The sequence below is a fragment of the Aquarana catesbeiana genome, linkage group LG03 (assembly GCF_042186555.1).
Source record: "Aquarana catesbeiana isolate 2022-GZ linkage group LG03, ASM4218655v1, whole genome shotgun sequence".
Taxonomy (NCBI): domain Eukaryota; kingdom Metazoa; phylum Chordata; class Amphibia; order Anura; family Ranidae; genus Aquarana; species Aquarana catesbeiana.
The window spans coordinates 187,834,185-187,861,911 of record NC_133326.1 but is presented as its reverse complement, the minus strand read 5'-3'; the positions used below and the strand labels follow the sequence as shown (position 1 = coordinate 187,861,911).

Here is a 27,727-nt window from a genome sequence, read left to right as displayed (position 1 = left end):
TACTGCCACCTGTGCTTGCCTTGCTATGCTCCTAGGAGATCCCTAATGTGGAATATCTGGAAGACCTCCTGGTAAAGGAGAAATCCAGCCTAAGCTTGTTTGGCTATGCGTCTCCTAAGGGTCACAGAAGTGCAAAAATGACATGTTCAATAGACTCATTATGCCTCAGATTATATGTTGGGGTGTTTTTTTTCCAAAATGGGGTCATTTTTGGGGCATTTCCATTGCCCTGGTGCTCCAGGGCCTTTAAAAGGGCAAGAGGTAGTCAGGAAATTAGATGTGTAATTTATGCTCCTAGAACACCCTGCATGTTGGACCTCTATGTGGCCATGCTGTGTAAAATTCTCACACACGTGGTATCACCATACTCAGGAGTAGCAGAATGTGTTTTGGGGTGTAATTTGTGGTATGCATACGCTACGTGTGAGAAATAACCTGCTAATATGACAATTTTGTGGAAAAAAAAAAATCTTTATTTTGCAAAGAATTGTGGAAAAAAATACAACTTCAAAAAACTCACCATGCCTCTTGCTAAATACATTGGGATGTCTACTTTCCAGAAAGAGGTCATTTGGGGGGTATTTGTACTTTCCTGGCTTGTTAGGGTCTCAAATGAGATAGCCTGTCAGTACTTCAGGTGTGATCAATTTTCAGAGATTGCACCATAGCTTGTGGACGCTATAACTTTCACAAAGACCACATAATATACACCAATTTGGGTTATTTTTACCAAAGATACGTAGCATTATAAATTTTGGCCAAAATCTATGAAGAAAAATGACTAATTTGCAAAATTTTATAACAAACGAAGGAAGAAAAATGCATTTTTTTTAACAGAATTTTCAGTCTTTTTCTTTTATAGCGCAAAAAATAAAAAACCCAGCGGGGATTAAATACAACCAAAAGAAAGCTCTATTTGTGTGAAAAAAAAAAGGACAAAAAAAATCATATGGTACAGTGTTGCATGACTGAGTAACTGTCATTCAAAATGTGAGAGCACCGAAATCTGAAAATTGGTCTGGTTAGGAAGGGGGTTTAAGTACCCAGTAAGACCCAAAAAGACATTGCTTTCATTAAACCGATTCCGTGTTGATCATCCCCGATGGTCCTTGTAAAGGTAAAACTGCGTCTTGGTCCACCATTTCTGAGTGGCTTAGACAGATCATCATTCAACATCATGGTCTGAAAGATCAGGTTTCATCATTTATTAAGGTGCACTATTAGATCTGTGAGTGTTTACTGGGCTTTTTGGCATCAGAATATTGCCTCTACAATCGTAAAGGCTGTCACCTGGTCATCTATTCACAAACTCTCTCCCATCCACCAAGAGGTGGATGTTCAGGCCTCGTCTGATGGCAGTTTCGGGCGTAAGGTTCTTCAGCCATCTCTTTGAGCTGCATGCAGTATCTAGTTCCATTGTGGGCCTGTTGGTATTTTGTTGCTATTGTGCACCCCTTAGTTGGGCTGCTTTTAAATGTCACAACAATCTTTGAGTTCCTTAGTCCGTCAATGAATAGGAAAGAAAATGGGCCATTTGTACTTACCATAAAAAAAAAATTGAGGAACACAAGTCTCTCTAGGATCATGCTCTTGGTACTGCTTTTACACCAAGCTGAGGCATGCTAGGAGTATAATGGGACGTACCAAGACCGTCACTATTTTTAGTGTTCCAGTGCTCAAATAATCCTTCCATAAGCAGCAGTATAACCAAACAGTCCTAATTTCTGAGACCCTCAATGAACTCCAAGAAACTGATTTTATGATTAGCACACAAAAAACAAAAGGAATTTTGACTTGCCTGTAAATTCCATGTCTTGGAGTACAGTACAAGACACAGGCATGGTATTAGTAGACCCTGGGTTATAGGCTTGTACTTTCAGGTGATTGGACACTGGCAAATCTCTTGAAGACATGCCCACCTGGGCCACCACCTCTATAACTGTGCCTCACTCTATGAATCAGTGTTGTAGCAAGGATAAGAATTAACCAATCAATAGAGGGGAGGGTGGCCTGTGTACTGTACTTTATGTCATAGTATTCAGACTCTGGAATGTGGAAGGCAAAACAGGCAGCAAGGATATGCAATAGGTCCCTAAACAAGGGTTGAGTAACCTGGCCTCAGAATGCTGCATCAATAAGCATAACTGAAGCCTCCATTGTCTGGAAATGTACATATCCTCTAGGATATGCGGATGTTAAGCAGGTAATTAGCATGTGGCGAGAATTTTTATTATATATATACACACACATATATATATATATATATATATATATATATATATATATATATATATATATATATATATATATATATACACATACACATACATATATATATATATATATATATACATACACATACACACACACATACATATATATATATATATATATATACACCGTATTTATCGGCGTATAACACGCGCCGGCGTATAACACGCACCCCAAGTTTAGGAGGGAATTTTAAGGAAAAAAACTTTTAGGAGGGAAGTTTAAGGAAAAAAAACTTACATTTAAATGCCCATCAATGCAGCGTTATCGTGTCTATCTGCAGCCTTGTCAGTGCAGCCTTGCCCCAGTGTCCAGTGCAGCTTTGCCCCAGTGCAGCCTTGTCAGTGCAGTTTTGCCCCGGTGCAGCTTTGCCCAAGTGCAGCCTTGCCCCCAGTGGTCAGTGCAGCCTTGTCCCCAGTGGTCAGTGCAGCCTTGTCCCCAGTGGTCAGTGCAGCCTTGTCCCCAGTGGTCAGTGCAGCCTTGTCCCCAGTGGTCAGTGCAGCCTTGTCCCCAGTGTACATGATCGCCGCCGACATACACAAGTTTAGTGTGTATTTTTAAATATGGCGCCGCGGAGTGACTGGGCGGAGCCGAGATACACATAGCCGAGGGTTCTCGGCTCTTCTCGGCGCCGTTCACAGTCACGCCCAGTCCCTATGATGGACATAACAGAGGTCCAATGGCGGGACTGTGAACGGTGCCGAGAAGAGCTGAGAACCCTCGGCTATGTGTATCTCGGCTCCGCCCAGTCACTGTGTTCTCGGCGGCGCTCGTTCAGCTGAACGAGCGCCGCAGAGTCCCTCCGAACTCCGCGGCGCCATATTTAAAAATACACGCTATGTGAATGTCGGCGGCGATCGCTCCGATAGATCACAAAATAGTGGGGATCGGCGTATAACACGCACCCACCATTTTCCCCTGATTTTAAGGGGAAAAAAGTGCGTGTTATACGCCGATAAATACGGTATCTATCTATCTATCTATCTATCTATCTATCTATATATATATATATATATACACACATATACACACACAAACATGACGACATACAGCTCCAGAACCACAAGACTGCTAAATAAGGTCCACCTTAGTGGCGGAGTAACATGACCGAAAAAGAAGTCGGTCTCAATTCAGCTCAGTTTGACTTATCTGTTCAGCTAGTGTTGATGAGAGGAAGACACTGGAAATGTCACTGGAATTCGGAAGCGTGGTGATAGAACTTCTAATAAATAGGCTTTTGCCTATATGACGAGAAAGATGCAACCCATGTGGATATACAGTATCTCACAAAAGTGAGTACACCCCTTACATTTTTGTAAATATTTTATTATATCTTTTCATGTGACAACACTGAAGAAATGACACTTTGATACGATGTAAAGTAGTGAGTGTACAGCTTGTATAACAGTGTAAATTTACTGCCCCCTCAAAATAACTCAACACAGCCATTAATGTCTAAACCACTGGCAACAAAAGTGAGTACACCCCTAAGTGAAAATGTCCAAATTGGGCCCACTTAGCCATTTTCCCTCCCTGGTGTCATGTGACTCGTTAGTGTTACAAGGTATCCGGTGAGAATGGGGAGCAGGTGTCAAATTTGGTATAAATTGCTCTCACTCTCTCATACTGGTCACTGGAAGTTCAAAAATGGCACCTCATGTCAAAGAACTCTGAAGAAAAAAAAAAAAAAAATGTTGATCTACATAAAGATGGCCTAGGCTATAAGAAGATTGCCAAGACCCTGAAACTGAGCTGCAGCTTGGTGGCCAAGACCATACAGTGTTTTAACAAGACAAGTTCCACTCAGAACAGGCCTCGCCATGGTCGATCAAAGAAGTTGAGTGCACGTGCTCAGTGTCATATCCAGAGGTTGTCTTTGGGAAATAGTTGTAAGAGTGCTGCCAGTATTGCTGCAGAGGTTGAATGGGTGGGTGGGGGGGTCAACCTGTCAGTGCTCAGACCATACACCGCATCAAACTGGTCTGCATGGCTGTCGTCCCAGAAGGAAGCCTCTTCTAAAGATGATGCACAAGAAAGCCCGCAAACAGTTTGCTAAAGACAAGCAGACTAAAGACATGGATTACTGCAACCATGTCCTGTGGTCCGATGAGACCAAGATAAACTTATTTGGTTCAGATGGTGTCAAGCATGTGTGGCAGCAATCAGGTGAGGAGTACAAAGACAAGTGCGTCTTGCCTACAGTCAAGCGTGGTGGTGGGAGTGTCATGGTCTGTGGCTGCATGAGTGTTGCCGACACTGAGGCGCTACAGTTCATTGAGGGAACCATGAATGCCAACATGTACTGCGACTTCCTAAAGCAGAGCATGATCCCTTCCCTTCGGAGACTGGGCCGCAGGGCAGTATGCCAACATAACTACTACCCCAAACCTCCAAGAGGACCACTGCCTTGCTAAAGAAGCTGAGGATAAAGGTGATGGACTGGCCAAGCAGGTCTCCAGATCTAAAACCCCATTGAACATCTGTGGGGCATCTGCAAACAGAAGGTGGAGGAGCGCAAGGTCTCTAACATCCACCAGCTCTGTGATGTCGTCATTGGGGAGTGAAAGAAGACTTCAGTGGCAACCTGTGAAACTCTGGTAAACCCCATGCCCAAGAGGGTTAAGGCAGTGCTGGAAAATAATGGTGGCCACACAAAACATTGACACTTTGGGCCCAATTTGGACATTTTCACCTAGGGGTGCACTTTTGTTGCCAGCGGTTTAGACATTAATGGCTGTGTGTTGAGTTATTTTGAGGGGACAGTAAATTTAGCTGTACACTCACTACTTTACATTGTAGCAAAGTGTAATTTCTTCAGTGTTGTCACAAGAAAAGAAATAATAAAATATTTACAAAAAATGTGAGGGGTGTCCTCACTTTTGTGAGATACTGTATGTAGAGTAGTGCCACACCATTCACAAGGGGAATGAAAAAATTCCCCTTATGGGTGCGCCAGTGATGTCAGGAATGTCTAAAGCACAAAGACTGCCTAAAAGGCAGTTGGAAGGAGGGATCGACTACTGATTGGTAAGTTCTGTATGTGTGTTTTGTTGGCATAGGGACCCTCAGAGAAGGCTTTCAAGCAGGCCCAAGATGGTAAAAAGGGGATCAAAAGGGAAGCTGAAGGCTCTACTCTGTACAATCTCAGTTTTGAAACATGTATGTGTACACACAGAGGCAAGGCTGAAAATGGTTTACTTTGTATAAGGTAATGGTAGAAAAACGAGTTAGGTTGAAACAAGCAGTGTGGAATAAAAAGAATCTTCCAAAACCTGTTCTAGATCTTCGTATTTTAGAATAACGATAAAGAATAAGCCTGGGTCGAGGCCAGGAAACAATTTTTGGCCTTAAACATCTGGATCCATAAGATTTGATCTTGAAGTGACATTAGATACATATAGAATAAATAAAAATTGGAGCGTGACTTGACATTGAAATGAACATCAGATCAAGAGGTCCATATCCTGGGGTAATGATGGAATATATGCTATCCACGCCCTAGATGGAGAGATTGTTGGGCAGCTTTTTTTCAGATGAAGGGTGATAAGCTCAAATAATAGGTTTTTAAAAACGGCTTACCTGTAAAAATCCTTTTCTTTGAAGTACATTCAGGGGACACAGAGCCATAGTAGTTACTATGTGGGTTATAGGCCACCTTCAGGTAATGGACACTGGCACGCCCCTTAGACAAAAAGTGCACTCCTTATATAACCCCTCCCACTACTGGGAGTACCTCAGTTTTGTAGCAAAGCAATACACGTGTATACCAAAGAAGGGAGGGACCTCTGTGTCCCCTGATGTACTTCAAAGAAAAGGATTTCACAGGTAAGCTGTTTTAATTATCCTATTTTCTTTTCATACATCAGGGGACACAGAGCCATAGTAGTTACTATGTGGGATGTCCCATAGCAATGCCAACTTAAGAGAGGGAGACACAACAAAAGTAGGGCACCAAGAGACTAGAGGACTTATATTGCCACCTGTAGTACACTACGCCCAAAAGCGATATCCTCATAATCTTTTACATCTACTTGATGGAATCTGGTAAATGTATGGATTGAAGACCAGCCTTGCAGATCTGAGGCTTGGTGATGCACTGCCCCAGAAGCACTAACAGCCCTGGTGGAGTGCGCTTTAATATGAAAAGGAGGAATTTTCCTCTTTAAACCATAAGCTGGAACAATCACTTGACCAATCCATTCAGAAATGGTAGATTTCAACGCCGCCTCTCCTCTTTTAGGACCGTCTGGCAACACAAACAAAAACATCCGTTTTATGAATCTGAGCAGTCGCTTTTAAATAGACCTTGACCGCTCTCACCACATCAAGAGAATGTAGTGACTTTTCTTCCACAGAACAAGGTTCTGAAAAAAATGAAGGCAGAACACTATCCTGGTTTAAAATGAAAACCTGACACTCCCTTCGGTAGAAAATTAGGATGAGGCCGCAATACAACCTTATCCGTATAAATAATCAAATATGGCTCTTTACAGGAAAGAGCAGCCAACTCTGATACTCTCCTGGCAGAAGATATGGCAACCAAGAAAACTATTTCCCTTGTCAAGAGGATCAAGGGAATATCTTGAATCGGTTCAAAAAGGCTGTTTTTGTAAAGCCGACAGGACTAAATTTAAGTCCCAAGGGTTCAGGGGTGACTTAACAGGGGGATTAATACGTGTTACCCCCTGGATAAGGTTACGAACCAGAGAGTGTGAGGCAAGTGGTTGTTGAAAAAACACAGATAAGGCCGACACCTGGCCCTTGATAGAGCTCAAGGTCAGCTTCATTACTGATCCCATCTGTAGGAACTCAAGGATCCTACCTATGATATATTTCCTGGGGTGCCAACCCCTGGATTCACACCAGGAGACATAGACATATGCCTTCCAGACTCTAATATATGATTCTGGAGGCCAGCTTCCTAGCATTAACCAAAGGTAGAAACTACTGAAGCTGACAGCCCACGGTCCTTTAGAACAGGGCTCGACAAACCCCGGGTGCCAGGTCGCATTTGCGACTAGAATTAGAGACCTGGCACCTGGGGCGGCACACCTGGGGTATCCTGTCTCTGTGCGGACCCTGACTCCCCCGTGCGATCGCGTCCGGCCGCGGCGGCCGGTAATTGAGGCCGCGGCTTTGCGGCCTTCTGCAGTATTTCTGGAACCTGGCGCCATCTGTTGGTATGACAACACAACCAGCAACGCTAATGCAATGCTAATGGAGCTTCCCCTGCCTGTTTTCACTGCCTGCCCATCTCCTTCCCAAAGTGGAGAAGAGAAGGAAGTGAATGTGGGGATAGCCTTTTTTTTTTCATAATGGCTTTTATTTTTATTTTTTTAAAGTAAAAACTGTTTATTTTTTTCTTAATTAAAATAAATTTATTTGTTATCTCCCTGCTTGGCCCTTTTCACACGGGCTGTCTGATCAGGTTCGCCTGTCAGGGTCTGATCAGGTCCGCCTGAAAAACTTAGAGCCCTTTCACACCGAGCCGTGGGGGGCATCGGCGGTAAAGAGGCGCTATGTTTAGCGCCGCTTTACCGTCGTTTTAGCGGCGCTATTCGGCCACTAGCAGGGCGGTCTTTCTGTGTAAATTTAATATTAGTTATTTTTTATATTGAAAATAAAGCTTTGTCGGTCGTTTAAAAAAAAACCTGGCTCCTAACTTTTTTAGCTGGCTCCTAGATTCCAAGCAAATTTGTCAAGCCCTGCTTTAGAATGTGGGCCTCAATAGCCAAACTGTTAAATTTAGCATTTGTAAGGTAGGATAGAACACCGGACCTTGCGAGAGAAGGTCTGGCCACAGGGGCAGGGTCCAAGGGTCCCCTACCGCCATCCTTATGATCTTGGCAAACCAAGATCTCCTGGGCCACCAGAATCACTTCCTTTCCCTCTTGCTTGATCCTGCGTAGGAGACGCGGAAGCAGCAGAACAGGAGGGAATGCATAGATCAGTGAAAACTGATCCCATGGAAAGACCAAGGCATCTGTTCCGTATGCCATGGGATCCCTTCTCCTTGACACAAAGTTGTCAATCTTGTTGTTGAACCTGGACGCAAACAGATCCACGTCTGGAACTCCCCATTTTTGGAAGGGACCATTCTCCCGGGAACAATTGTTGGCGACTCAAGTAGTCCGCCTGCCAATTCCCCATTCCTTGAAAGAAAACTGCTGATAGGCAAAGGGATGTTGTTTTCTGCCCAAGACAGAAGAGGATTCACCTCTCTCTGGGCCGCACAACTTCTCGTGCCCCCTTGGTGATTGATATAAGCCACTGTGGCATTGTCTGATTGGATCCTGACATGATAATTCCATAGTGTGAGTGTCCAGGCCTTTAGGGCCAGGCGTACTGCCCGAATCTATAGAACAGGGATCCTCAAACTACGGCCCTCCAGCTGTTGCAGAACTACACATCCCATGAGGCATTGTAAAACTCTGACATTCACAGACATGACTAGGCATGATGGGAATTGTAGTACCTGAACACCTGGAGGGCCGCAGTTTGAAGACCCCTGCTCTAGAACATTGATGGGCAAGGGCAACACTGATTTGGACCACTTCCCTTGGACAGAGGCTTCTTCCAGGACTGCTCCCCAGCCCAAAAGGCTGGCATCTGTTGTTACTACTTTCCAGGTAACCGGTAGAAAGGATTTTTCTTTTTGAAGATTTTTGGATATTAACCACCAATTGAGGCTCCCGACGCACTTTGTCGGATAAACGCATCGGGAAGTCCAGAGTTTGGACCTTCTTGTTCCAAGTTGACAGTATACTGTTTTGCAGCAGTCTTGAATGAAAATGCGCATAAGGAACGGCCTTGAAAGAAGCCACCATTTTTCCCAATAAACTCATGCAAAGATGAATAGAAGGATTCTTCTTTGTTTTGACCAACTGAATCAGTTCCTTTAACCACTTCCCACCCACTGCACATAAACGGCCGGGTGGGAGCTCCCTCCTTCTGACTGGACGTTCCTGATGCGCGCGTGTCACTCGGACACGCCGCATCTCGGTGCGGCAGGAGGGCAATGTGATTTGCCCTCCTGATCCGCACGATGGCTGTGTGTAATCACAGCCATCGTATGGTAAACAAGGGGGAGGGGTGGCAGTTGAGAGGAGATCGTGCCCGCGCAGCGGCGCGATCCCGATCTGCCTGTGCCCCCCAGAGACAGCACAACACAGGAGGGCCCTGTGATTGGCCCTCCTGATCACATGATGACTGTGTCCAATCACAGTCGTCATGTAATGTAACTGCTCATCTCTTCCTCTCCTCACACAGAGCCTGTCAGTGAGGAGAGGAAGAGAGATCTGTGCTGCAGCCGGGAGATCAGTGAGTTTTATAGCTGTTTGTCTGCTGTTTACCCACTGATCACCCAGCTAGTGTCCCCAAAACACAGTGTCCCCAAAACAGTGAAAACACCTGTCAGTGAACATCTGTCCGCCAACAGCGGGCACATCAGCCCGTCATCAGGCACATCTGCCGCCCCCCATCAGGCACATCTGCCGCCCCCCATCTGACACGTCATCAGCTGGCACGTCAGCCCGTCATCAGCTGGCACGTCAGCCCGTCATCAGCTGGCACGTCAGCCCCTCATCAGCTGGCACGTCAGCCCGTCATCAGCTGGCACAGCAGCCCGTCAACAGCTGGCACAGCAGCCCGTCAACAGCTGGCACAGCAGCCCGTCAACAGCTGGCACATCAGCCCGTCAACAGCTGGCACATCAGCCGCCCACCATCAGGCATATCTGCCACCCATCGGCCACATCTGCCGCCCGCCATCTGCCACATCTGCCGCCCGCCATCTGCCCACGATCAGGCACATCTGCCCGCCAACATCAGGCACATCTGCCCGCCAACATCAGGCACATCTGCCCGCCAACATCAGGCACATCTGCCCGCCAACATCAGGCACATCTGCCCGCCAACATCAGGCACATCTGGCCACCCACCATCAGGCACAGCCGCCCACCATCTTTCACATCTGCCGCCCGCCATCTGCCGCATCTGCCCGCCAACATAACAAAAAGGTCTTACAGCGCAGAGGAGGCTCTCCAAATACTCCAGAGTATGTCGGACGAGAGCAGCGGGGAATTCTCTCATTCAGACTCGGATAGCGACTATGAGCCAGTGGAAAGCAGTGGCTCTGAGTTGGAAACAGAGGAAGATAGAATCCTAACAAGGAGAATCAGGAGAAATGAGCAGGAGGAGACATTCACCAGCAGCGCAGCACTCCAGGGCAACCACCAGCAGTGCAGCACTCCAGGATGATATGCAGGCATCCACCAGCAGCCCAGCACTCCAGGATGATATGCAGGCATCCACCAGTAGCGCAGCACTCCAGGGCATCCACCAGCAGCGCAGCACTCCGGGATAGGCAGGCATCCACCAACAGTTCTGCAACCTTCCTAGAAGATAGGCCAGATGCTAGCAACGGATCCCATCAACGAGGCACTGCCCATACTAGCCTCCCAGATGTTCTACTGTATCCAACATGGCTGCCCGATACATCAGTAGAACCTGTAATACCCCTTTTTACCGCCCAGCCAGGCCCTCAGATGCAGACGGAAAATGTAACTCCACTTTATTATTTTCATTTATTTTTTACCAATGATCTCCTAACCTACATTGTGGAGCAATGTAATCTATACGCCAGCCAACATATAGCCAACAATCCAAGTTCCTCATATGCCCGTCCTTTTGTTTGTAAACCCCTCACCGTGGAAGAATTAAAAATTTTCCTTGGCCTAACCCTCAACATGGGGCTGACAACAAAAAACAATGAACTCCATTCCTACTGGTCTACCCAACCTATCCACCACATGCCGGTCTATTCGTCATTGATGCCCAGAACCCGTTATGAGATGATCATGAGATTTTTACACTTCAATAACAATGCCCAATGCCTCCCTCGAAATCATCCCAGTTACGATAAATTATTCAAAATTCGGCCCCTAATCAATTTTTTTTGCGCCAGCTTCAAGGAGATGTTTACCCCTGATAGAAATATATGTGTGGATGAGTCCCTGGTGCACTTCACTGGAAGACTGGGAACAAAACAATACCTCCCCAGTAAAAGAGCCAGACGTGGGGTAAAATGTTATAAGGCGTGTGACAGGGCCACGGGTTACACATATGATTTTATAATTTATGAGGGAAAAGACAGACAGCTAAACCCCCCTGGATGCCCTACCTACATGGGAACAAGTGGCAAAATTGTCTGGCAGCTGATCCAACCATTACTTGGGAAAGGTTACCACCTATATGTAGACAATTTCTACACTAGTCTCCCACTTTTCCGCCATTTGTACCTACAGAACACTGTGGCCTGTGGGACAGCACGGACCAACCGCAAAGGCTTCCCACAAAGATTGGTCACCAAGAAATTGAAGCAGGGTGAAATGGCCAGTATGTGGACTGAAGAAGTACTAGCGGTGAAGTGGAGAGATAAAAAAAAGAGATGTCTACATCCTTTCAACAATACATGACATGACGACACCTTGGTGGAACTTCAGAGAAGAGGAGGCCCCATACAGAAGCCAAAATGTGTGCATGAGTACAACCTATACATGGGGGGGTGGATATGAACGACCAGATGATGCAGCCCTACTTGGCCACCAGGAGATCACTATTTTGGTACAAGAAAGTCGCCATTTATTTGATGCAACTTGCCCTAATTCATATATCATTTTTTCTAAGTGCACCCAAAGTTCCCTACCCTATCTAAAATTCCAAGAAGACGTTGTCACAGCCCTTCTCTATCCCCAAGGCCAAGCCCCTCAACTAATTCGCTCCGATTCGTTAGCCAGACTCCATGAAAGGCACTTTCCCGAAATCCTCCCTTTTACCCAAACAGGTCGCAAACCCCCAAAAAAATGTGTATGTGCAAGTAGAGGAATTCGCCGTGACACCCGATACTACTGTCCCCAATGTCCCTCCCAGCCAGGCCTCTGTATTGGAACGTGCTATCGGAGCTATCATACTTCACTACACTATTAGTACAGTGAAGATGATTTTTTTCCACTATCTGCCATTTCTGTGAATGACCCGGACTGTTAACGACTATGCCTCTGCCAAACATCTTTCTGCCTTCAACGTGAATTGACCCGGACTGTTAAATGACCATGCTTTTTGCCTGCCTCCTGAACTGATCATTTGCCCTGCCACTGTACAGCACAGGGGTCTCACATATGTGAGGGGCTCCAGAAAAGGTTTTCCGAGTGGAGAAAACATTTTTCTCCGGGTTTTTAGTTTTCTCGGATTAGGGTCTGGAGACTCGGAGGCTTCGTAGAGATTTGGGTGGGAAGAAGCCTCTACCCCTGTCCTCAGGTCTTACCTGACCAAGGCCCAATGTACAAAGTGCTGCCTGCTGCCACCTGAACTGGTCATGCCTCTGCCTGCCACCTGAACTGGCCATGCCTTTGCCTGCCACATGACCTTGCCATGCCTTTGCCTGCCACATGACCTTGCCATGCCTTTGCCTGCCACCTGGACTGGCCATGCCTATGCCTGTTACCTGAACTGCCTGCTAAACCTTGGACTGTACTGAACCATGTTCATACTTTTCCATATCTGTCTGCTGCCTGGACAATTCCTGGACATTTCCTTTGGCTGTCTGGGCAAATGCTTTGGCTGCTCTGGAACGGTATTCCTGACTGCTAAAACCACAGGTGAGCTTTTTTTTTTTACCTTTTGCTCAGCAGAATGTATTTTGGGGTGTAATTCTTGGTGTGTACATGCTATGTGTTAGAAGCCTGGAGGTGCTACTTGCATGTTGGGCCTCTGTATGTGGCCAGGTAGTGGAAAAGTCTCACACATGGGGTATTGCCATACTCAGGACGAGTAGGAGAATGTATTTTGGGGTGTCATTTTGGCTATGTACATGTTATGTGTAAGAAAGATCTTCTAAATTAACAACTTTGTGAGAAAAAAATAGGTTTTTTTTTTCTTTCCACATTTTCCAAAAACTTGTGGAAAGAAATGACATGTTCAAAAGACTCATTATTCCTCATAGAATATACATTGGGTTGTTTTCTTTCCAAAATGGGGTCATTTTGTGGGTAATTCCATTGTCCTGGTGCTCCAGGGCCTTCAAAAATGTGATAGGTACTCAGGAAATGAAATGTGTAATTTATGCCTTTAGAACGTCTGATGGTGCTATATGGATGTTGGGCCTCTGTATGTGGCCAGGCTGTGGAAAAGTCTCACACATGGGGTATCGCCATACTCGGACGAATAGCAGAATGTATTTTGGGGTGTAATTGCAATTATGCCTGCACCGTGTGTGAGAAATAACTTGTAAATATGACAATTTAGTGAAGCAAAAAAAAAAATCTATATTTCTTAATTTTCCAAAGCATTGTGGGGAAAAAATTTCAACTTCAAAAAATTCACTATGCCTCTTACTAAATACCTCAGACTGTCTTCTTACTAAAAAGGGGTCTTTTGGGGGGTTATTGTACTGTCCTGACATTTTAGGGCCTCAAGAAATGAGATCAGTGCATTAGGCCATCGGTGCATTAGGATTGATACATTTTCAATAATGCGTAGCATGGCTTGTAGACTAACTTTCACACAAACCAATGATCATACAATTATCAGGATTTTTTTTTACCAAAGACATGTGGTAGAATACATTTTTGTCTAAATTTTCAACAAAATTAAATTTTTTGATTTCTTTTAAAAGAGAAAGTAGAAAATTTTGGGTTTTTTTCAAAATATCCGCTCTTTTTTCGCTTATATCACAAAAAATAAAAAATGAAGTGGTGAATAAATACCACCAAAAGAAAGCTCTATTTGTGTGAACAAAATGATAAAAATTTCATTTGGGTACAGTGTAGCATGACTGAGTAATTGTCATTCAAAGTGAGAGAGCATTGAAAGCTGAAAATTGGTCTGGGAAGGAAGGGGGTGAAAGTGCCCAGTATTGAGGTGGTTAAGGAACCGATTCTTTCCTGGGGCAAAAATACCCTTTTCTGGACTTTATCTATGATCAGCCCTAAGTACTGCAATCTTTTTTTAAGGAGGATTTTTCTAGATTGAGGATCCAACCTAAAGCATTCCAGGTAGCTGACTGCGGTGACCAGACTTTGGTTTAAACTGGCTACAGCTTGATCTATTAAAAGTAGATCATCTAAGTAGGCTAGTATCGTTATACTTTGAGCCCTTAACCTGGCTAAAGGAGGAGCCAGGAGCTTTATAAACACTCGAGGTGCAGTAGCTAGCCCAAAAAGGTAGAGCTACAAACTGGAAATGAAGATTTGCTACCTTGAAGCGTAGAAATTTCTGGTGAGCAGGGAAGAGTTTAGATCTTTAGGGCCGGTTCACACGGGGGCGACTTGTCAGGCGACCTAGCCGCCTGACAAGTCGCCTCCCGTTCTGTACAATGGAACCGTTCTAATCGGAGCGACGCAAGTCGCTCCGACTTAGAAGAAAGGTTTCTGTACTACTTTGGGGGCGACTTGCATAGACTTCTATACAGAAGTCGTCTTGCAAGTCGCCCCGGCAGTCGTGTGCAGGTCGCCTCCGTGAGGCGACCTGCAAGTCGTGCCGCGTCTAGTGTGAACCGGCACTTAAGATCCAGAATGCCCAGTTTGTACCTTGGAGCTATTGATGAAGTCCCTTATTCGTCTTCCTGCTAGATCCTTGAGAACTGCAGAATTCCCCCTATTGAGCGAGCTTGGCGCCTCCTCCTAAGGAGGCTTCAGTATCTTGTAGGTTTCCTCCAAGACCTCTTTCCACCCTGGGGTTAATTCTGAGGATTTTACCTTTTGAACCTGACGGCGGAAGCCATTGTGACTGTCTGGAGGCTGATGCCCCTGGCACAAAAGGAGCTTTAAAAATGAAAATATATTTACTCCTTTACTTAAATGGCAAAAAGGGGTACTTTTCCCACTAGATTTTTTTTTGGATGAATTATCCAAACACTCAAATAGGAGCTTCTGCATGGTGAAAGGAAGTTTATCCTCCGCTGACGTGCGTTCCTGCACTCATGCGTTTAGCTGTTTGTGTTAGCAACAATGTGCACAGAACCGTGTATAGCACCTGGTATTCCCAGGCGGTCTCCCATACAGGTACTAACCAGGCCTGACCCTGCTTAGCCTCTGAAATCAGACGAGATCGGGCGCTTTCAGGGTGATGTGGCTGTAGGCATCTCAGCAGTTGTGCGTTTGGCTAGTTTATAAGCAAGCATCTGCATGAGGACCTTGTGGAGGTTCTACAATAGAAACTCACAAAACAATTATTGCAAACATAAAGCTGCCAGATCCTGGGCCTGCTGAGCAGGATACCTGAACACCTGTTAAGCTGGCCTTACAATGATTAAGCAATTACTGTCAGCGTAGGCTGCTCAATCTGCCAGAGAAAAAAGTGTTTTTTTTTTAAACAGGAATTCCGACATTTTATCCGTTGGATGCAGAAGCATTTGAGCATTGTCTGCCAAACAAAAGCTCTTATTCACAGAGGATATAGCAGCGTTAATTACTGGTATACCCTACTTAGTGAATTTCCTCCACCATAGGATAAAGTGTAAAAAACTTTAGGAGGAAAAATAATGTTTATTTGGGAGATTCTCTCTTTTTCTTTTTTTTTTTTAAAAACCCATCATGGCTGAGGGAAAAAAAGATCTTTTGGTGAAATACACAGGGGCTGCAGTGTTGAAAACAGCTGCAAACATTTCGTGGCCCTGATGCTCATTCTGACCTTAGCCCGATGCACAAAGTAGAGGTACTGTCAGAAGAAATCGCATCCACTGCTTGAGCAATAGTCCAGCTACTGCCGCTGCCATTAATGCTCAGCCTCATGCAAATAGTAAATGTGTTAAGCAGGAAATGCCTGTGTCACCAAAACCTCTTTCATGCTCCCTTTGCTCTCATGTCTCCTTCACCGTTCATGATGGGTTCTGTTAAACCTTCAGGAGCCGGGGATCCTCGAGGAAACCCACAATCCTGGACCTGCAATAGCACCACCGGCAGTAAAATTTATAGCCTTAAACCTAATTTCTTCAGACAGGAGGCCCGGGTACCATTCAATTCGGCCAGAAAGACACCTTGAATGGATCTGTCAGCATAGCTAGCCCCAGCAAGGACTGCTCCAGAGGAGCTCAGCTCAGCACATCTTTACTCCGTGACAAACACCTAGACACTGGCGATAAAACTGAGGTACTCCCTGTAGTGGGAGGGGTTATATAGGGAGTGCACTTTTTGTCTTAGGGCGTGCCAGTGTCCCACACCTGAAGGTGGCCTATAACCCTCATAGTAACTACTATGGCTCTGTGTCCCCTGATGTATGAAAATAAAATTTAGGTTGCCTGACTCCACGTAGCCACCAGGACATGGGTGGAGATTACTTATAGCAGCAAAGCCCAACTGAAAAAAGGGGCATAACTAATGTGGAACAACTCTTTTAATGGAGGTGATCAAGTGTATAACTCTGCTCTCCAGCTAGGGCTGGATGTGCTTACCAGTAACAGAAATCTCAGGGAAGATAACCTATTCCCAGAACAGGAATTCCAATTCCAGAACGGGAAAACAGGATTGTGTTGGCTGAACATGTTCCAGGTCCAGGTAGCTGCAGTCTGACAGATAGACAAAGTAGCAATTGCAGGCTGCAGAGCTTGATCGGCCAGCCTAAAAGAGAGCTCTTAAGAGTGCTTCAAAATTTCTATGCACAGGATTCTTAAAGATAACATTTGGTCAAATAGTGAGATGTTTATTCAAGCAAAAGACTGCTGTATCTTCCACAAATACCACCCACTGTGTAGTAAACTCAGTTTCCATAGTGTAGAGATTTGTGATGATCTTTGTGGAGAAAATCCCCAACTAAGGCACTAGCGAACAGAGGAGCTAAGTAGCTTTGTATCAACAGATTGTGTGAGGCTATAGTAGCCTGTGCACAGAGACCTGGAAGAAAGGTATCTTCTGATGTCCTTTTTTAACTTCTCCTGTACTTTATTTATTGCTTGCTTCCTTAAAGGGGTTGTAAAGGTAAAAATTTTTTCACCTTAATGCATTCTATGCATTAAGGTGAAAAAACTTTTGACAGTACCGCCGCCCCCAGGCCCCCCGTTTTACTTACCTGACGCCTCGAATCTTCGCTCCTCGTCCTCGTCAGCTTCATTGCAGCTCAGCCTGGTCGCTGATTGGCTGCAGTGGATGGATTGAAAGCAGCGCAGCCATTGGCTCGCGCTGCTGTCAATCACATCCGATGACGCGGCGCGCCGGGGGCGGGGCCGAGTGATACAGCGAGCGGCTATAGCCGCCGGCTGTATCACGGGAGCGCGCCCGCAAGCACTCACCACCGTGCGAGGGAGCTCGCATGAAGGTGGTAAATGCTTGCGGGGAGGAGCTGAAACAGCCGCCGAGGGACCCCAGAAGACCAGGTTCGGGGCCACTCTGTGCAGAACGAGCTGCACAGTGAAGGTAAGTATAACATGTTTGTTATTTAAAAAAAAAAAAAAAATAACTTTACAACCCCTTTAACCACTTAAGGATTAGCCTCGTTTTGAGATTTTGGTGTTTACATGTTTAAAACAGTTTGTTTTGCTAGAAAATTACTTAGAACCCCCAAACATTATATATTGTTTTTTTTTCTAACACCCTAGAGAATAAAATGGCGGTCATTGCTTTTTTTTGCACCGTATTTGCGCAGCGGTCTTACAAAGCGTTTTTTGGGAAAAAAATGGATTCAAAAACTGTTTTGAATAAAAAAATAAGACAACAGTAAAGTTAGTCCATTTTTTTATAATATTGTGAAAGATAATGTTACGCCGAGTAAATTGAAGCATGACATGATAACATGTCATGCTTCAAAATTGCGCCCGCTCGTGGAATGGCATCAAACTTTTACCCTCAAAAATCTCCATAGGCGATGTTTAAAAAATTCTACAGGTTGCATGTTTTGCGTTACAGAGGAGGTCTAGGGCTAGAATGATTGCTCTCACTCTACCGATTGCGGAGATACCTCACATGTGTGGTTTGACCACCGTTTTCATATGCAGGCGCTACTCACGTATGCGTTCGCTTCGGGACGCGGTGCTTTAAAAAAATATATTTTTTTAAATTTATTTTACTTTTTTTTTTTTTTTTTCTTTTTTTTTTTAAAATGGGTCACTTTAATTCCTATTACAAGGAATGTAAACATCCCTTGTAATAGAAAAAAGTATGACAGGACCTCTTAAATATGAGATCTGGGGTCAAAAAGTCCTCAGATCTCATATTTGAACTAAAATGCAAAAAAACAAAAAACAAAAAAAATTTTGTCATTTGAAAAAATGACAACAGAAAAATGTGCCTTTAAGACGTATGGGCGGAAGTGACGTTTTGACGTCGCTTCCGCCCTGCTATGGTATGGAGAGGGGTGGGGGCCATCTTCCCCTCACTCATCTCCACACCAAAGACGTGAAAGGACCCGATCGCCTCCGCCGCTACCGACGGCTCTGGTAAGCGGCGGAGGGTGCGGGAGAGCAGCGGGAGGGGGGTGGCACCTCTCCCGCCGCCGATAACGGTGATCTCGCGGTGAATCCGCCGCAGAGACCACCATTATCGTAAACAGAACTGCCGACTCTAAAGATGGATACCTCGGTTGTGGCAGCAGCTGCTACCGTTACCGAGATATCCATCTTCAAACTGCCGAAGTATATGTACATGAGCTAGTCGGTAAGTAGTTAAGGATGGGCAGTGTAGGATCCAACACCAAAGGAAGCAAAGGAAATGGCTGGATTAGAGGAGGATCCAGACAGATTTTTTTCTCTGGACAGAACTGGTTGTATTAAAGCCCTTAGCTGTCTGAGGAAATGTACCATGTACGCAGAAAATTCCTCTTTAGTCAGATAGGTCAGTTGCTGTGTGGGAGGGATTTAGGCAGCTTCAGATGCAGGGAATGGTGCTGTATGGCCTTCCTCCTCCAGTGTTTTGGAAGCCTTAGTACTCCGAGGTGGCATTTCATGTGACCATTAGTCTGATCTTTTGCCATGGCTCCCTTATTCTTCGATGCTGCCATTTGCTACAAGCGAGGGAATTGAACCCCTTGGGAACTCCTAAATCAAGGTGCAAAAAACAGGGTAAACGTGTCTGGAAGAGTAACATGATAACTCGATTGCAGACGGTCCTGTACCGAAAGTCCTTACGGAAAGAGGGTGGAAGGAGCGCCCTTACTCTATTAAAGGTTGTAGGCGGGATGGTGGTAAAGCACATGACCTGTGGTATAATAAAATACTCAGACGGACATTCACTTGAGCCTAAGCTCCAAGTTTGAATAGTTTACACAGAATGTAAAATACATTTAAAACATAGCCTTGGTTAGTACAGTAATGGTTAGAAACACAGGGCAACCCTATTGCCTGTCTACGCCATTGGTCCCCATAAAGGGTCCAAGCTTTGCCCCTCAGTATCTGAAGCAACATTAGTACACTAGCAAAATACTAAGGATTCATGGAGTTTGGCAGGGTTTTAGGAGAACTTTGACAGTGCCCAATAAATACTATGCTTGTGTCCTATACTGTACGATATAAGATATCCCATTTTTGGAGACCGAAGCTATGATGAAATGAGTAGAATATTTGTTAAAGCAGAACTAAGCCCATTAAAATTTAACGCTGAACTACAAGCCCAATTCTAAAAAAGTTGGGACACATTGTAAAATCTACATATAAACAAAGCAATGATTTGCAAATCTCAAACCCATTTTTTTATTCACAATAGAAAACAGATCAAAATGTTTAAACTGAGAAAATGTACCATTTTAGGTATAAAAAGAAGTTAATTTTGAAATTGATGGCAGCACCAGGTGGGCCATGTTTGCCATGGCGTAGCCATCCCCTCTTTTAATACCACTCTGTAAAAGTCTGGAAACTGAAGAGACCATGTAGACTAAGTGAGAAAAATTAGCACCCCCCCAACATCTGTCCAGCAGGTTTATTGAAAGACTGCCACTAGGACTAAAACAACGGACCAAGGGGCGATGACGTTTCACACATACATTGTGCTTGTTCAAACACCCCCCCACCCCCCCAGGTTGTTTTAGTCCTGGTGGCAGTCTTTCAATAAACCTGTTGGACGGATGTTGGTATGCAGCTAAATTTTTCTCACTTGGTCTACATGTTCACGGTTGCAAGCTGGAGCTAGCACCCAGCCCTTCCTTTCTGAGGGATTGATATACTCACCTGGGGCAGTGATCTGTCTAATTTCTCCTATCTGAAGAGACCAGCTGCTGGAGTTTTGGGAGAAGACTGTTGTCCCATTCTTGACTGCTATAGGATTCTAAGTGCTCAACAGTCCTGGGTCTTTTGTCTTTTTTTTCGTTGCAAATAACTTCAATTGGGCAAAGGTCTGGACTGCAGGTAGACCAGTTAGGTTCCTTCTACTATGGAGCCATGCTGTTGTCATAGATGCAGCATGCTGTTTAGCATTGTCCTGCTTAAAAATGCCAACGCCTTCCTTGAAAAAGACATCATCCAGATGGGAGCATGTGCTGCACTAAAACCTGGATATATTTTTCAGCACAGACAGTGCCTTTTCAGACAGTGTAGGCTTCCCATTCCTTAGGCAAGAATGCACCCCCATACCATCAGAGATGCAGGCTTTTGAACGGAGTGCTGTTAACAAGCCGGAAGGTCCCTCTCCTCTTCAATCCAATGGACATGGCACCACGATTGCCAAAAAAAGAGTTTTAAATTTGGATTCATCTGACCACAGAACAGTTTTCCACTTTGCAACAGACCATTTTACATTCTTCTTTACATAATAGAGCTTTAACTTGCATTTTTGAATAGCACAGTGAACTGTGTGCACAAACTGATTTCTGGAAGTATTGCTGAGCCCATGCAGTGATGTCCATCACAGAATCATGCCCATTATTAATGTAGTACCGTCTGAGGGCCCGAAGATCTTGGGCACCCAATACTTTGTTTCAGCTTTGCCCCTTTCGCATAGAGGTTTCTCCAGATTCTTGAAATCTTTTGATATTATATACTGTAGATGATTATATTTAAAATCTCTGCAATTTTACATTGAGGAACATTATTCTGAAATTGTTAGACAATTTTTAGAGTTGAAAATATTTTTATTGTTATAAAACAACAAAAGAACTAATACATTTGACATAAAGTAAAACATATTGAGAGATCAATCAGCGAGCAAAATGGCTATCACCCACAGCTAAGCTGATAATTATTAAGTCAATTTTAATATAAATAAATCATGTCAAGTATCAGGATAGAAGGTCAGGGAGAAAAGAGAAAAAGAATAATTAGGAAATGAGTAGGGGGGAAGAAAACAGAAAAGAAAAAAGGGGGGAAAAGGAGGGAAGAGTAGGGAGAGGGAGTTCCGCTGGCTGGGGTTGAGAAGGAAGGACTCCAGGTCCCTAGACATGGTCAAGGGATCAGCATATATTCAAATTCATAGGGGAAGCTGTAATCTGGGGGGCAGGAAGTAAGGAAGACAGCGTATCTGAGGAGGAGAAGCGCTGCCAGACCGACCATAAAATTGTAAATTTCTCGTAGGTGTCATTGTCAAGCGCTAGCATCTCCTCCATTCGCATAATATCATTCATGGTGGAAGTCCAGAGGGACAATGGGGGGATAGTCGCTGTCTTCCAGAAAAGGGGTATGAGTTGGCTAGCTGCAGACAGGAAAAAACGTAAAAGGTTGCGCTTTTGAGAGGCTATTGAACCTGGCAGAATAGATAGGAGGGCTATTTCAGGAGTCAAGTGCAGAGGATCATCGTAAATTTTTTCATAAACCTGGGATACCTGATTCCAGAAGGGCCGGATCCGATCACATTCCCTGTTAGATACGACCCTGTTGTAAGAGAACAACGCCAACACAAATTTGAAGTTGAGGGGAAAATTTTCCGTAGAGAGGCGGGGTCCCTATACCACCTCGCCATGACCTTAAAATTTTTTTCTTGTGAATAGCATGAGATTGAGGACTTATGCGCGAAATGGAACGCAGTTTGCCAGTCCGCTCTGGAGATGGTCTTTCCCAGGTCTGCCGACCATACTCTAGTGTAGGTGGGAAGGTCTGTCTGTGTAAGAGATTGAATAAGACTGTAGATACGTGAGCGCAGGTATCTAGGTAACTCTTGAGAAGAGCTGAGGTGTTCAAAGTCAGTCAAGGGGCGATGGAACTGAGAGGAAGTGAAAAGATGTGTGGTAAAGGTGGAGAGGTGTATGGAAGTGAGCCAGTCTCGATTTCCTGGAGGGATATTTGGTGTTCCATTGTCCGCCCGGATAAAGGAGCGTGCTTGGGGCCAAGAAGAGCGGGAGAGAGAACCAATAGCATGGGCCCCTATACCTTGTGGAAAGGCGGGATTATCGAAAAGTGGTGATAAGGGAGATGGGTCTGAAGATAGAATCTCGCATAGACCTCTCTTATACCAAAGTATGAGGGCAGCTGTAGTGAGGGGTGATGAATCCGCCAAAACTGATAAGTTACGTTTATAGCCCCACAATAAAGCCCTAAGGTCAACGGGGGACATATCCTGTTCAACCATAACCAAAGCTTTTTGGGAAGGTCGAGGGAACCAATCAAGGATACGTGCCATTAATGTGGCTTTGTAATAAAGCTCAAAGTCAGGTAGACCTGTACCTCCTTGCAATTTTGGCCGGGTGAGTAGCTTGAATTTGATTCTCGATAATCCTTTATTCCACAGAAAGCGGATGGAAAGAGAGCGTAGAGTAGAGAAAAAGGGTTTGGGTACTATGATTGGGATGGTCTGAAATAGGTAGAGCAATTTGGGTAAAGTGTGTTAGACAATTTTTAGAAGCAGCTTTGCACAGATTGGTGAACCTCTGCCCATCTTTACTTTTGAGATACTCTGACTCTCTAAGATACTGTTTTTATGCCCAATCATGTTACTGACCTGTTGCTAATTAACCTGATTAGTTGCAAAATGTTCTTCCAGCTCTTTCTGGTTAGTACCACTTTGTCAACTTTTTGTTGTCCTGTTCCAATTTTTTTTTTTTAGATGTCTTGCTGCCATCAATTTCAAAATTACCTTGTTTTTTTCATAAAAATGGTACATTTTCTAAGTTTAAACAATTTATGTGTTTTCTATTTTCTATTGTGAATAAAACATGAAAATGAAAATCATTGCTTTTTGTTTTTATGTAGATTTTACACACTGACCCAACTTTTTTTGTAATTGGGGTTGCAAGCAGGCAGGCTTTTTATTGAAGAAGAGGCCTGCAATGCCTCTTTTGCAAAAAAGTACACTTGCCTACCTGTTTGCAATCCTCTGTAAAATGTTTCCATTTTGGCACACTGCCAGTGTGCTGGGATAACATCACTCAAAATGTCTGAAGACTGGCACCCAGAAAAAGGAGGAGAATATGCCAATACAGGCAAGGGATCTCAAGGGTGTTAGGCGGTTGAAACTAAGGTAAGTATCTGTGCCTTTAGTTCTGCTTTGAGGTGGTTGTAAACCTGAGACACAATAAAAAGAACAAAGCATATTCCTCTATACAGTGTCTCTATCCTAAGCATAAAGTGTAGTTTCTCCCTGCTGCTTTGTTCCTTTGTTATCAGCATAACAGGTACAACTTACGTAGGAGGATTTGTTTCATATCGGTGTATCATCTGAGGCTAGTCACTTCACTGGGTATACGTGAGGGTTTTCAACAATTTCCACTTCCAGCAAACTGTGGATGATAACTGTCACAGTTGGTTGTATTCTCAACCAAAACTGTCAAGCCAAATGGCTGATGTCATAACTGATCACATGTGTAGTACAATTGTAACTGCAGATCAAACAGAGGCTAAGAATGCAGCTTCCCTGGCTGTGAAGGATAGGAGGAATACGTTCTGCTTGAATCTTAAACTTTTTAAAAATTTCCCTGGGATACCACTGTGTAAACAGTCTCAATTTTTTTTTCTATAAAAAACAGAGAACAATTATGCAAACTACTTGTATTAAATGTAAAGCTTTAAATATGTTCCAAGTGGATGAAGATTTCACCAAGGCAGTTTTCTAGTTTTCATATAACCTTACATTTACCAGATAATGCAGTTACAGTTAGCTGGCAGTAAAATCAGTGTAAACTCTTGATTTTTAAGGTTTCCATACCTCCTGGTCTTGGCTTTAAAATAAGGTCTATCATTTCTTCCCAGTTGTTTTGAAGAATAGCCCTGTGATGGAATTATACAAAAGTCAGTTTTTTTTTTTTTTTAATATAAATTTTTATATAAAACAGCCAGTAAGAAAAAAATTCAAAATTACCTTCCAACTTGGTAAGTTGGAACAGCGGTCGTACCAAAACGCTGCATGCCATAATAATTTATGAAGCCGATATTCCTGAGTGAGGTCATGGCTTGCTCTACCTGTTCAACTGTTCCAGTAATATTTCTGCCATGTTAAACAAGAAAATACAATATATTGAGTGAAACAGTAAGGTGATCTTAATATCTAAAAAGGTTAAAAAAAAAAATTACACTAATTCAAGAAATTAAAATGTATGACATTTTGAATGGTGTTGAAAACCTTCTGGAAAGTGGATTACATTTTGAATTAAACCAGTCATAAAATCGTGCAATAAAAATTGGGCATGTGATGAAAAGCCTTCAGTAAAAAAAGTGTATGGAAAGATAATCCATAGTTCCAGTAATCTAGGCAGCTGAATTGATATGCAACTCTCTATTCCTTTCTTTTTGTTTTTACTTTTTTCTTACCACATCAGAGAATGCAGTCTGGAGACTTATTCAGCTTAACATTCATTTGCAGACACCTTCTTGGATTCACATCATTGTGGCAAAATTTTCTTACCCCCCCCCCCCCCCCCTTATATATTTCCTGAGCTTTAAGAGCCCATTCACACAGGGGCAACACGACTTCCAGCACGACTTTGGGAGGCAACTTGGACACGACTTGTGTATGAATCATAGCACGACTTGGGGCAACTTACAACACAACTTGAAGTCGCCTCCGGGACAGGGAACTTTACAAGTGGCCAATCAGAGCTTATCAGCTGTGTGTGAGAAGGAGGGGGCTGGCTGTTTAGTGGAGGAAATTACTTTCTGTTTCCTTTCTGCTTCCTGTAAAGTTGCCTCAGTATGAACAGTGATCAGACTTGGAGGCAACTTCCATTGAAATCAATGGGTACAAGTTGCCTTCAAGTCGGATTGAAGTAGTACAGGAACCTTTTCTGAAGTCGGAGCGACTGCAGTAGTGTGCATTAAGACAGATCCATTCACTTACATTGATTTATTCATGTAGCGCGACTTGAGGCGACTAGGGGCGACTTGAAGTCGGATCCAAAGTTTCCCCTGTGTGAATGGGCTCTGTGCGGAAAATACACAGGGTCATAATGAAACATTAATTCACGACTAGAGGTCGACCGATATATCGGTCGGCCGATATTTGGCTTTTTTTACTTAATCGGCATAAAAAGCCGATTCAGCGGGACTTGCAAATGACTTCTGTAATAGAAGTCTATTGCAAGTTGTCTGAAGTTTTCTTCTCTCCTCCTCTGGGCAGCCTGCCAAGTCTGATAAGAAGATACATTGTATCTCTTTCAGGTTCTTTTATCAATAGTGGAGAAGTTTTCAGTTTAACCATTTAAAGACTAAATCTTTTCTGACATTTGTTGCTTACAAGTAAAAATCCTGTATTTTCTGCTAGAAAATCACTTAAAACCCCCAAACATTATATATATATATTTTTTAGCAGAGACCCTAGGGAATAAAATAACGGTTGTTGCAATATTTTATGTCACACGGTATTTGCGCAGCGGTCTTTCAAACGCAATTTAAAAAAAAAAAAATACACTAATGAAATTAAAAAAAAAAAAGCAGTAAAGTTAGCCCATTTTTTTTTCGTCCAAAAGTTTTGATTACCTGTTTTTGTGTATTTAATATTTAAGATATAGTTATTTTTTTTTAATCTAAATTCTACATACAAGTGAACTGATTGGAGGTTTGTTTTGTTTAATAAATGTTTAAATATAAAAAATTTTCTGTATCACTTATTACTTAAGGCTGCTTTCACACTGGAGCGGGCATGCGTTGACGGTAAAACGCTGTTAATTTTAGCGGCGCTTTACCGTCATTTTAGCAGCGCTATTCTGCTGCTAGCGGAGCATTTATAACCCAGCTAGTGGCCGAAGAAGGGGTTAAATGCGCCCCTGAAGCGCTGCTGCCGAAACGCTTTGCAGGCTCTTCGGCAGCGGTGCGCATTCATTTCAATGGGCAGGAGTGGTGGAGGAGGGGTATACACCGCTCCAAAGATGCTGCTTGCAGGACTTTTTTTTAACATCCTGCCAGCGCATCGCCTCAGTGTGAAAGCACTCGAGCTTTCACACAGACTGCAGGGGAGCCGTTTTACAGGCGCTATTTTTAGCCCAAAAGCGCCTGAAAAACACCCCAGTGTGAAAGGGGTCTAACTGTTAGATTTTATGAGATGAAGGGGAAAAAAAAAAAAAAAAAAATAGGCCTAATATATCGGCCCAAAAAAATCGGCATCATATATCGGCCCAAAAAAATCGGCATCATATATCGGCCATCGGCCACCGCAATTTCTAAATATCGGCTTTGGCATCGGTCGACCTCTATTCACGACCAATTGATATGGACCTATAGAGGCACGATGCGGGTACCGTATATCAACTCAGAAGCCAATGATAAAAAAAAACGAAAGAACTTCCCGCACCCACTCTTACAACCATTTTTAATATTATCCAGATTAATATATATACCTTAATTCCTTCAATCTTTCCCCTTACCCTCTTACCCACCTCCCAACACCGCCTCCCTTACATAGAATATTCACAGTTAGACTTTCAACCCATTTGATTAACAAACTCAACTTCTACTTACTATTAATTGTCTGATAGAGACAAGCACCCAATGGTTTATATACTGGTAAACCAGATCCCTGGCTGCCTAGGACTTTTATTATTGTACCCCACCCTGTTATATTCTTTACTTCCTATTGAGGGCCTCCCACCTTCTCCACCCATGGTCTCCACATTTTATGAAATTCCTTAAGATTACCTCTCTTAATATACTCTGTTCTTTCCCTACAAAAGGTTTCATTTAATTTAACAATCCAATCTCTTACTGTGGGGGGTTCCTTTGATTGCCATCTTAATGTGATCATTTTCCTTGCTTGGAATAGACATCTCAGAATTGCCAGTGTAGTACTCTTCTTCTCCCCGTGTATCCGTCTATACCCCAAGATGCACAGTTTAGCCTCTTTCTCCAGTATAATCCCAAATATATCTTTCAAGCTATCAATCACCCCCTCCCAGTAACGAAACAGCTTGGGACATCTCCACATCATGTGAATGAGGTCCCCCGTCATCTAGGGCAACTATTGTTAGGTCTTCTTCCAAACTTAAAGAGACGTTTAGGTGTATAATAAGCTCTGTTAAGCAACATCAGGTGTGATATCTTCTGCGGGGGGGGGGGGGGGGGAGACTGATATCAACAGTCCCAACTCTCTATTCCTAATATCAGAGCTTGGCCTAGCCACATCCTG

The 27,727-nt window shown here is 43.8% G+C and overlaps 1 protein-coding gene and 1 pseudogene across 6 annotated transcripts in view; both read right to left on the bottom strand.

Annotated features, from left to right (window-relative positions):
* PUS7 (pseudouridine synthase 7) overlaps positions 1-27,727 on the bottom strand; it is a 117,282-nt gene that overhangs the window by 27,730 nt on the left and 61,825 nt on the right. For all 6 annotated transcript variants that reach the window (XM_073619646.1, XM_073619645.1, XM_073619644.1 and 3 more), the window contains 2 exons: positions 24,473-24,598; positions 24,320-24,381 (listed from right to left, as the gene is read on the bottom strand). In XM_073619646.1, coding sequence (XP_073475747.1) covers positions 24,320-24,381; positions 24,473-24,598 — 188 coding nt within the window. The remainder of the gene's footprint in view (positions 1-24,319; positions 24,382-24,472; positions 24,599-27,727) is intronic.
* LOC141135999 (5S ribosomal RNA) lies at positions 15,291-15,409 on the bottom strand (annotated as a pseudogene).